General features: G+C 32.3%; 1 protein-coding gene across 3 annotated transcripts in view; it reads right to left on the bottom strand.

Annotated features, from left to right (window-relative positions):
* Window positions 1-12,666, bottom strand: part of LOC130450714 (glutamate-gated chloride channel) — an 85,109-nt gene that overhangs the window by 43,743 nt on the left and 28,700 nt on the right. Inside the window, exon 3 of one of the 3 annotated variants that reach the window (XM_056789296.1) lies at window positions 3,956-4,023. The exons of 1 other annotated variant lie outside the window; for it this stretch is intronic. In XM_056789296.1, coding sequence (XP_056645274.1) covers window positions 3,956-4,023 — 68 coding nt within the window. Of the gene's footprint in view, window positions 1-2,511; window positions 2,592-3,955; window positions 4,024-12,666 lie in introns of all 3 variants that reach the window. One more of the 3 variants, XM_056789294.1, reaches the window with a different exon arrangement.

Raw genomic sequence — 12,666 nt, 5'->3', positions numbered from 1 at the left:
AGATGAGTAATATGAAAGGTATTTAGTTTTGTACAAGTCCGGTCCAGTATTGAAATTTGTTTTCATAATTATGTATAAAGGTAAAATGTTGTAAAGCAATTTGTATTACATTATACGAAACGTTTCTTTAAAATGATGTTACAAGTGCTGCTTTATGCTTTCAATGTATGTACATAAAAGCTAAAACTATTTATGCTTTTGAGAAAGCTCCTTTTGAATCACAGCTTGAAAGCACTTAATGATATTAGGACAGAGCTGGCTTTATATTTTGCAAACAATAAAACTAGTTTCTCAACTCAAATTTTTTATTAAAAGCTTTAGCTGTTGTATGATCTACATCAAAACTATAAAAATAAATAGGACAAGGAAAATTTTGAAATATTTAAGGATAGTTTAATTTTCAATTTAAAATCACTTCTTGTTACATTTTCTGTTCTTTTGGGAGGACTAAATTCTTTTTGTGCTAAAAATTTTGTATTTTGTACAACTGTTGAATTTGTAATTAAAATCTATGAATACAACCTACCCTAAGATTCAAGAACATTAAGCATGAAAATTCTCTTACAAATTAACACAATTTCATTCTAATGTAGTGAATAATTAGTTTGACATACATCAAAATATGATATTGGAGAGAAATAATGGAACCAAATAATGGTAGTTGCAAAAAACTTCGCCGACAGATGGTGCATTACTTTATATAATTAGCAGAGATTAAAAAAAAGTAATTATTTATTAACGGTAGCAATATCTATGGAAATAAGATATGAAAATATCTTTACATAAGTTACCAAAAAGAATGATTTTCTTTCAGATTTAAAAAGACGTTTTGTCTATTTTAAGCTATTCTTTTGAATCAAAGTTCATACATTTTTTAATACTAGAAATGTGTTTGTAGCGAATCGAAAAAAATTTATTACATAACAATGAAAATCGATAGAAATATAATATGAAAGCGATCCCAAAAATTGGATTCTTTGAATTTTTGGTATCTCGTTTAAAGTTGCTTTTATCTTTATTTTGTTCGAATTGAATATTACCATTGCAACATTAATTAATTATATCTAATGATGTAAAATGAACTACTATTTGATTCAATTGATCAATTTGAAAAAGTCACATCCCGGATTTAAAGGCTAACTTTTTATCTGTGTGCTCGTCTTCGAACAGTAGTGAAGCTGAAAATAAAAAAACTCATAGATTTGAGAGGAATACTTTTAACCAAAAACAGATAAGAAACTTATATTATGTATGAAATAACAAAATAACTAAAAACTTCCCTTTGTTGACTTGGAATGTTGTTTTGAATCATACGCTGTTTTCAATCCTAATTCAAACATATTTTACATATTTCTAGCGAGAGTTTCAGGTCGTTAAAACGACGGAATTGCAGAAAAATAAATAAACATAAGGTTATCTTTGATCAGTTAATAATTCTGGATAGTATATTGGAAAATATGTCAAGAGACAGTAAAATAACTAACGATAAGTAACTAATTTCATGATATGAGCTATTTAATTCATGTTACTGACATGTTGAAATGTGGATAAGTATCATTTGTATTTGTATACTCGTATGTATATGAAAAGCAATCATGATTGTATCTTTTAAGAGATATAAAAATCTGTCTAATCTTATACTCTATATGATGCCGAAATAATACAACACTCTGTTGGTCACGCACCTTGCTGTATGTTTCTAGGTTCCATCGAAATTATTAGAGTAATACCCTTGAAATTTTAACTGTGTATCGTTGGTCCATGACCTTCCAAACCCCAGACGTTTCAACCAGCGTCAGTATTCGAGTAAATGTATTTTTTCTGTCTTTTCCCATATTCAGTGATTGTTATATCATGTGTTATATAAAAATATGTCAATAAAAGAAGATGGAATGTAGCCTAACTTTTTACGTAAGAAGATACAATTAGTTGATTCGATTATTTATTTTTTGAATGTAGCGTGAGTGGAACTGAATTTTGTTTACATAAGATCTGAATTAAGGTATTATTTAATATGATTGATTTTGTTATATAGCTACCAATTTGAAGTTCATATTTTGTATACAAAACCGTTTTTATTAACGAAACATAATTGTCCAGTTAATTGAAAAGTCTGAGATGTATGCGACTTAAGGTCAAGGGAAATATTAGTTGAGATGGACTGTGGAAATATAGTATAGTTGATAAGAAGAGAAGAAGTCTAATTCATGCAAAATAAAACATGCAAAACTAAAAAAACACAGAAAAACATAAGCAAAAGTGATCTACTGAGCATATAATCACCGGGGCTGCAGCGAGAGCGAGCGCCACAATCTCTGCATGCTCGCGCTGGTGCTGGTGCCCTCATTGCAACATCACCAATCATTCACCATCAGACTCAGTTGACTGTTGGCTCTGTGCAAGTGAATGTAATGGCAATGGCCGAGTAATAACACAGTAATTGCAACACAGTTGATATACATTTACACCCATCATCCAATACTCGACATGACTGATAGACCGCGCACTCACCATTTTGTAATCATCAATTTTGCTGATAGAACGTAGAAAGAAGTTGATGTTTACTATGGTCGGCCCGTCCGTCCGTCCTACTGCGTGTGAAAAAAAGGTTAAAAATTTTAGATAAGAAATAAAATAAGTTTAGATGCAATTTTTAGAGAGATATACATTTAAGCGGTGCGGGCCACGGCCACGCCAATCACATCTCTTATTGGCCATCTCGCATGCAGTACGCGGCGCGTCGCCCGCCACCCTGAATACACGAAAAGCATCACACGCAGGCAACGGCTCCGGAAAGGAATACAAAAAGTATATAACTTACAGAGTGATCACTTCAAATGGTACCTACATTGGAATATCGGATACGATAAGAGATGCGTTTTTAGGTTAAATAAGAAAATGGTCATTTTCTGTGAATATACTCCGAACAATTAGGTCGCTACTACAATTTTTTCAAATAATTAATCCTGGATTTCCATGATATCAGTTATAAAAATAAATTTAGATCAGTTTGAATTTTGATTAAGTGAAAATAAGTTCTACGATGTGATGGTCTTCTAGTTTTTAGAAATAAATAATTTATTTAGTCGGAAAAAAGTTTAATTGATGACTGATGTTAAGTTAAGATTGACTTCTTTAAAAAAATTACCTTTACATTGGTAACAAAATGCTGACTTGAGATTCAAAATGTGGGAATTGGAATTTGTTTTTGTGTTGAAGAGAAACTTTCTAAATCAATCAAAGCTTCCATAATAAATGTAACTTTGTACTGGATCAACTTACCTGACTTTTATAAATATTATTTATGGATGATATTGAAGAAAGCAAACGATAAAATACATCTACTTTAAAATCCAGGTAAATACCGCATCTCTTATGTTTCATTTTATGTTGGTACCACAAAAAATACTAGAATGTGTTCTCAAGAAAACAAATGAATTTAACAGCTTGAAAAGTCCAATTCAATGACAACAGAATTTATGAAAAGATCTATATTGTGCTGACATTATTTGTGAATAAAAACGATATTTTGACAGCAAAAAACATAATTTACAATTGACTGACAATGAAAATTAATTTTTAATTTCGTTTAAAGATACTTGTCACATAATAAGGCGAAACGTCATGCTACAAAACCTAAAGACCATGCATTAATAGTACAAAAAAGAAGGATGATATTGATTGTTATCAAGTTCACACAGTTCAAATATAATCAATAAATTGTATTTTGAAATTATTTTCTTGTCATATTTTGATTGATTGACGCAAAAATTTTCTTATTTAATCTATTATAAGTTTCTTACGGTTTCCAATATAATAATGTAGGTACAACTTTAATTGATCAACTGTATTGGCATTATTTTTACATCTCGTATCACATCTCTGAATAGAAACTATGCTACCATCCAAGACTACATAAACAGAGATGTTCCATTCCCTGATCCATACCACTTACCATTGTCACGTCATCTATCTTTGAGATACTTCTCACAAATATGTTGACCTTGACAATTGCCGGACCATCTGGCGGTTGAGACAAAAAAAACAAAAACGGCTTAATTAGTGAACATCATCACCTGAGCTATCGATCTATGCTAATCGATCGATGCAATGGCAATGAGGCACCTGCACCCGCACTTGCGCGTCGGCACCTGCTGTGCCCTAGAACCCTAGGCCTTAGCCTACTCGTAAAACTGCATTCAGCAATCAAACCCTAACCTACAAGCTAGACGGGGTCAGCGATTGGGTGATTTTTTTTATCGATTGCAACAGTTCTTTCGTTATTAAATCATCACATAGTCTATATTCTATATTATATTAATTGGATTGCTGTTCTTATTTGATTAGATTTTTTAAATAGGTAATAAGAGAGGGTTGATGGAATTCTAAACAACATCGAAAATATAGTGTTTAAAAGCCAAATGATATAAATTCATTATTTAGGTTACTATGCACATATTCATGAAAAATATTAAAAAGCACGTTGAATTTAAATGATAAATTGACATTTTTCAATTCCCTCCAAAGATTTTAAATGGTTACGGAGATCAAACCCGAACACAACATAAAGTAACTCGCCTATTTCATGAAAAATTTCCTAGATCTCAAGAAATAGTTAATTACTATATATATATATATATATATATATATATATATATATATATATATATATATATATATTCAATAGTTCAAGGTGAACTCAAATACAGAGCAGACAAACATACTCCATTCAATGTTAACAGTACATCAATAGTAAAGATATTAAAAGAAGATAGATAGAGGTATAAGGAAGATGATTTTGTTAGAACTTTGTGAGCATGGACATTTTGGTTTACAAGATTACAATATTATCCAATTAGAAGACGTTGTGTTTTCTCATAATGAAAATCTTCAAGATTCTCACCACTGGTCAACGAAAAATCCTCACTGGATGAGAGAAAAGCACACGCAATACTCTCGAAAACTCAATGTTTGGACAGGGATTTTGATAAACGATATCATTGTGGTGATATTTGAATGACGATCACTATTTAGAACAACTTCAAAATGATTCCAAATTCCAATGTTGTATCATTTATATCATGATCAAGGAAACTTTCAGATTTCTTTGTATGTGGGGGAAGCAAGGATCAATAGATCGGTCAGCTCATTCCCCTCATTATACAATATTATATGTTGTTTTATGGGTGAAGGGCATTGTGTACAAAACTATACCAATTAATTTGAATGACTGAAAAAAAAAACAAATAACGAACGATTAACGCGAACATGCCCGATATGTTAAATGAAGTTTCCTGTGATCATTTTGAACATCTACTTGATTGACATCCATAGTTCTTTTTAATGTTTCACATTTTATCACATGCTGCAGTTTTTGATTGTACGAGGGTTGCTACTTACGTTTTGAAATATGTATTGATGTGAATATGTCAAATCTGACAGTGCCATCATAAAGTTTGATATTTTTAATGGTGAACGTACTCAGAACGTGTTATCATACAAGTGCTATTCGAGTTGTTTACAGATTCTTGAAACATTCATCTTGATTAAATCGCGTGCGATGATTTTCTACGACTTTCGACATGGATTAAACCAACATCAGTGTGTCGCTCAACTCGCTCCGACTTTTAGTGATGGAGCACCATCTCGAGCCACCGTGTTAAGCTGGTTTCACAAATTCAATCGTGGTCGCGCTTTGGTACACGATGAATTTTATTTAAAATCAGTTGTTGCCTCAGAAAACATCGATGCTGTACGTAAACTGCTATTTCAAGATTGTCATGTGACATACCGTGAGAGTGAGGCATACTTGGGCATCAATTCCACTCCTATATATTCAATATTGCATGAACATTTGGCTGTCAAAAAGATTTGTTCGTGTTGAATACCACATAATTTGGCAATGGCCGCAATGGCCCAAAAAAATCTCGTGTCGATCGGTGCAAAGAAATGCTGTAAAAATTCAGAACGTTAACATTTTTGGATAGAGAATTCGATGGAGATTGATCACAGAATTTCAATTTACAATTTAAATTTTAGATGTTTCGGGATTTTTCATAAATATGTAAAGTGGCCGAAATTATGAATTTATTTCATTTGGTTTTCCACTTGCATTACTTAGCTTAAGAGGATTAGATGCTCAGTTCATATAATAAACTTGCGCATTGTGTGTCAAGTATTCAATAACCTTCTGGATGTTGGAGGAGGTGTTTTTTGACGATGGTTTCGCTCAGGGTCTTAGGTACAACGCTGGTTTCTGACATAATATCTGGAATGATTTCCTCATGTGCGCTGTACCACATCTGTTAAATTTCAATTGCGAGATCAGCGTACTTAGACAGTTTTGCGAGGTGTTTGTTCGGTATGGCTACGTCGACGATGACTGAATTGACTCTGCTATCAACCGCTACGATGTCAAGTCTTTTATACGTCACCTGTCTATCGGTGATCATTTTCAAGCACCTTTTGTGGCTGGTACTTTTAGTATTGGGTATAGATATTGAGAAGACTGAACTTATTGGCCAGTTTCTGGTGTTGCAAACTTTTTTATGTCTCTGATATTTTCAATGGTGTTTGGATAATACAAATATGATTGTTGAAGAATAATTTCTCGAGAAATGTTTAATTTGTAACTGTTGGATTCATAATTGTTTCAAAAAATTTAGGGGATCACAATTTGAAAGAAAATTGCAAATAGGATGAAGGCCGTTTATACGTGAAGTAGATAAAGACAATGATGCCAGTTAGTCAGTAGTATGGCTGAAATATTACTAAACAGATCCGTATTATATAGGAGTGATCTTATGCAAAACTCAATATACAGTAGACAGAGAAATTTCAGTTTTTCAGTTTTTCAATCTGTAGTTCTTTATTGAAGTGAATCATTGACATTTTTTAGTCTCCTCCATTAGTCAACATGATATCTCAGTAGATACTCTTCAATTCTACTGGATATTATTATATATTATATTTTTTCAATTTATTTGCACTTAAAATCAATGTGATGGATACACTTCAATGTTGTCCTACTTCATATAATCCCGATTTTTATCTTGCGTATCCTTTTTATTGAAGTATCCAATCCCCAATATCCTGTAAATAATGTACAAATAGAGTTGTTTGCAATTTTTGATACAGTTGAGTTTGGTTTTTTCGATAATACATTTAGTCACAATTCACCTGTTTTTGAATACTAGAGATTATACAAACTGATAATGTGAAAACGTACCACCTTCTTTATTTTGCTCAATATTTGCTTTAATTAATAATAGGGGCATATTAACCAGCAAATTTGTCACTACTGGAGTGATGAAAAACGCGACTTTTTGCGGCATATAATATCCAAAGAAATTGAAGTTTAGATTGGGAAAAATCTGATATCCAAGAAGTGATAAACCTCTTAATAAAAACTAATTTGGAAAATCAAATTGATGCGACATGATTACGAAAAAAATCTTAATTCATCGAGATTGTGCCAAGAAACATATGAGGCAAACTAAAAGATCTCTTAATGATCGGATTAAAGAGCATCTAGCTCATTTGAAATGTGGACAGACGCGCGCTGTCATTCATAGCCAAGGAATACAAATGAATAATTTAAAATTGTTGGAAAATGTATCCAACAATAAATTTATTGATATTGAGATGAAAGGATTGTGTGAAATAAAGTGACTATTTATCACAGTTCACTCTATAGTTTATTAGTTAGAGCATTAATCTGAACTGAATAAGGTTTCCCACTGGAATTATCTCAAGCAAAATTCAAGTTCATTGGCGAGAAAATTTAGTATATATACGAGGATGGTCCCAGAAGAACCTGGCGGTAGTTGCTTGAAAAATATCACTGTATTAGAAAGTAAAGAATTTATACAGTATGTTTTTCAAGTTTGAAGTTCAGAATTTGTTTGGCAGCCACCAATAGTAAACGTTTTCAGTGAATTTGTGAACATGGAAAAAATTAGTTATCATTATGTGATACAATACTTTTATTTGAAAGGCCTTAACCCAAAGAATATAAGAGCTGAACTGGAGTCTACTCTGGTTGGGACTGCTCCTTCGTTATAAACAGTAAAATATTGGGTAGCAAAGTTTAAACGAGGCCGTACGACGTGCGAAGATCAGCATCGCAATGGTCGATCAAAGTATTTCAGAAAAAATATACAGTTCGAAATGAAGTACACGTGGATGACAAACAATAAAAGACTTCTCCACATTTTCCATGAAAACTCCAGAAATGTTAATAAAAATCCACAAAGCGTTAATGGATGATCATCGACTGAAAGTGTGCGAGCTAGCAGACATAGTAGGCATTTCCAAAAGTGCGGTATATCGCATATTAACTGAAAATTTGAACATAAGAAAACTATGCTCAAGATGGGTACCGCGTGTGCTCACAATGGAACAAAAACAGCACCGTAAAGATGTTTCCATCGAGTGTTTAGAAATGTTTTACAAAAATAAAACCGAATTTTTGTGCCGCTTCAGAACTATGGATGAAACGTGGGTCCATCACTTCACACCCGTAACAAAAAAACAATCAAAACAATAGAGTGAAAAGGGAGAATCGACTCCAAAGAAGGCACAGACAAGGTCATTTATCAAAGGAAAAACTATCTACGGCGAGTATTATACGAACTTCGAGCAACGTTTGAGCGAAAAAATCAAGCAAAAACGGCCACATTTGGCTAAGAAGAAAGTGTTTTTTCATCAAAACAATGCACCAGCTCACATATTATTGCAATAGCCAGAATTAATGAATTAAAGTTTGAATTGCTACATCATGCACCTCGTTTCGCCAAATTTAGCATTTTCGGACTATTTTCTGTTTCCAGATTGGAAAAAATGTCTCGGTGATCTAAGATTTTCCAACAATGAAGAGGTGATGTCGGGCTATATTGAGGAGCTTGACGATTTTTATTATAAAATGGGTATCGAACTTATTGAACATCTCTGGGAAAAGTGTATGGACCTAAAAGGAGATAACATTGAAAAATAAATGATGTTAGTAAATTTCAGTTTACTTTCGGTCTTTGAAGACGATAAGTTTGATATTCCTGTTTTATTCTAGATGTTTATACATAATGGCGCCGTATTTAGAACCGCTCCTAATTAACTTAGTACTACATACCCCACATAGACGCAACAGTAGTAACGAGTTTTTGGTCTATTTTCATCCCTTGAAATGGTTATAATAAATATATATAATCTACTTTAATTTAAATGATTGATACATATTTTGCATTCTATATCCCAATTCCGGTAAAGTTGTGATATAGTTCGACATACTCGTATTTATTGATTATGCTCTTCAATATAAGGAAAAGTAAACAAATTTTTTCTAAGTTTATTCTACAGTTAAAGAAAATTTAGTGAAGTAGATTGCGTCTATGTAAAATGAATCTTTGGGACGGCCTATTTATTTTTACGTGTCGAAGTTAAAGTACTTTTTTAAAAGTATTTCAGAAAAAATATACAGTTCGAAATGAAGTACACGTGGATGACAAACAATAAAAGACTTCTCCACATTTTCCATAAAAACTCATGCCTTTGTTTAAGAAGTCCCTTTTTAACTCATGATTGATAGCTGCTGTTTATATTGTACAAAACCCTCTCAGTATTTTCCTTCCTTTCACTTTCATCTTCATTTTATCTCAAGTCTCCCGCTATTTTTACGGTATTATCTGATACTACTACATTGTTGATGAAATCTTTTAAAACTTTCACCAGTTTAATAGCTTGGTTTATTAGACCATTTATATATTTCAATTTCTTCTATTTACACCCCAATAATTCATGGAATTTTGTTAAAATAAAATCTCTTGGCGTTAAATCTACATGAAACAATTCAAAATAAAAGCAAACAAATCGAGAAAATTCTATTTTTTTAATGAGAATAAAAACAGAAAACAAAGAAAATGTTTCGAGAATGATAAATTATATTTACGTTATAAGTAACGTTAAGTTTGTTTTTTCGCGTGAAAAAATATCATAATGAACAATGAAGTTGAATGTTACGAAGTAATGGCCAGAACATCAAACAAAGCCATATTTTGATTCAATATAAAAATATAAAACCATTAGTGAAGCTTTCGATTTAAATTGTAATGGAAGAAAAATTGTTTCATTCCTAAAATTGCTCCACCAGGCTGCTCCTGATATACATTATTCTTATTTATAACAATGAACCAGCTCAAATTATATTTTTTTGTAAAAATTCAATCTATCTTTCATTCGGCATCATTTATCATTGTGAACGGAAAATATGTATTGGTTGGAATCACATATATATATATATATATATATATATATATATATATATATATATATATATATATATATATTATGAGACTTACTGAACACTTACAACATCAAAATTTAGTTTTCCTACAAAGGTATTTCCTCAATTTTGCCCCGTCATTTTGTTTATTCCTGCATCGGCGTACGAAATCATAATATAGTGATTATCTTTCATTGATCTAAGAATTGTTATCATCAGAGTAAATATACTGTTTACAGCTTACTACTGTTTCCTCTATTGTAGTCTTATTTTCAGTCATCACCATCTAATGATTTAGATCGAATCTTTTACTTCTCCTCATTTTCGTTATATTTCTTAACACACATGGAAATCATCCCATTATGTAGAAAATTCTGGAATAACTAGTCATCCATATAGAAAAGTAACTGATGAATTACTGTCGAACCAGTTCTGATAATAATCGTTGCTGTGAAATCAAAGGTTTATTGATACAAGGTATTCTCTGTGAAATGCAGTAGATCTGAGTCTTAACCAAAGATTCCATGCGCACTTAGAGCTACTCCCCCCAAAGCCACAAATAGAAGCTTAGTGGCAATAGGTTTTCGCTATTGGTACCGAGCTCAAAACAACGACTGGTGATACCACCATGCCTGTCAGGCTTGATGGTCGAATGTTAAGTGGGCGCACATACGTCAATTTGTAATTTACTACTCAAGCCTTTGCATTAAATCTCAATCTTACTGTCGAATGTTTTTCGATAAATTGGGTATGAGAAGAGAAATTTAATTTATGTTACTGGTGATTGCAATGTTTCATGTATCTATTATGAAGGATTGAGAAATCTTTGAGCTTTTGTGAAGGTATCGATTGATTCATAATATGTGCCGACAACATAGTCATTTTGTGTGAAATTCCATCGTTTTATAGTGTATCATAGAAGTATTGAATTGAAGCAATAGCACCTATAAGTAGACGTTACTACTGTTAAAAACATCCTCATATTTTTGTTTTCGATGTAGTGAATGTAAAACATTTTTTTTTTGACTTTAACGCGAATTTAAACAAAACTTTTTAACTCAGTAAACCTCTCGATATTTATTTCGTTTATGCTTTGAAAACTCAGATTCATTTCTCTCTCTACATATAGTACGGGGGCTGGGTTGCTACTTAAGTTTTGAGATATGGCAACACTGGTGTGGATATATAAAATCTGACATTGCCTATTTTAGTTGTATATAGATACTTGAAACATTAATTAATAAAAAAATTAACAATATCGTGCGATAATTTTTTATGAGTTCGGCGTGAATTAAACCAACAGTAGTGTGCTAATCAACTCGCTTCAACTTTTGGTGATGAAGCACAATCTTGAGCAACCGTGTTTCACTGGTTTTCATCAGAGATTGAAAGATACTTGGACATCAGTACCACTCGTGTACATTCAATATTGTATGGACATTTGGCTTTCGAAAAGATTTGTTCGCGTTGTATACGACGTAATTTGACAATTGCCAAAAAAGCTCGTGTCGATTGATGCAGCGGAATGCTGAAAAAATTCAAACACGGTGCTTGAAAAGATGTCTAGACGATCGTGACCGGTGTCGAATCATGGATCTATGCACATGAATACGAAACTAAACAACAATCGACTGTGTGGGTCTTTCAAGACGATCGAGATGCAAAATTTGTTCGCGCACGAAACTCTTCAAAGCAAATGGTCGCATGTTTTTTCGGAATAACTGGACGTGTTTATTCTAAATGGTCTATATTCTATTGGAGTAAAGTAGTAAATTCTGAATGGTACATCAGCATTTGTTGGTCAGGAGTGTTCGAAAAAATCAATCAAACAAAAACGTTTTTAAGCACTCATAACATTGAATTTATGGGTCATCTGCCGTACATGTTTGACACCCAATGATTTCTTCTTAGTGTTCGAAAAAATCTGGGAAACCAATCGCAATAGACGAAACATTCTCCACCACGACAATGCGAGCCCCGCACATCAGTTTGAACAAAAACCGTATTGAACAGTCATCATATCGAATTGAGGGGTCATCTGCCGTATAGTCCTTATTCCCGCAGATCAAGAATAAATTGCGAGGTCAACGTTTTTCTACACTTGAAGTAGCGGTTGACGCGTTCAAATCACATGTTTTGGTGGTACATACCTCAATCGAAATGCAAAAAGTGCTTCGATAATTGATAAAAAAGTATATTGATCTTAATGGAGATTAATTTTAAAAACAATAAATCCACATCCAATTATAAATATTTGTTTTTATTAGTCTATCTCAAAACTTAAGTAGCAACCCTCGTAGATTAAAGAAATTGAAATTTTCTGATCTACTTGATAAATATTTAATTCTCAATTAGAAGGAATTTCAAAGGATTTTTCAAATAGCTACTTT

The sequence above is a fragment of the Diorhabda sublineata genome, chromosome X, assembly GCF_026230105.1.
Source record: "Diorhabda sublineata isolate icDioSubl1.1 chromosome X, icDioSubl1.1, whole genome shotgun sequence".
Classification (NCBI taxonomy): domain Eukaryota; kingdom Metazoa; phylum Arthropoda; class Insecta; order Coleoptera; family Chrysomelidae; genus Diorhabda; species Diorhabda sublineata.
The sequence above is the reverse complement of the archived record's forward strand: the minus strand, read 5'-3'. Positions and strand labels throughout refer to the sequence as shown.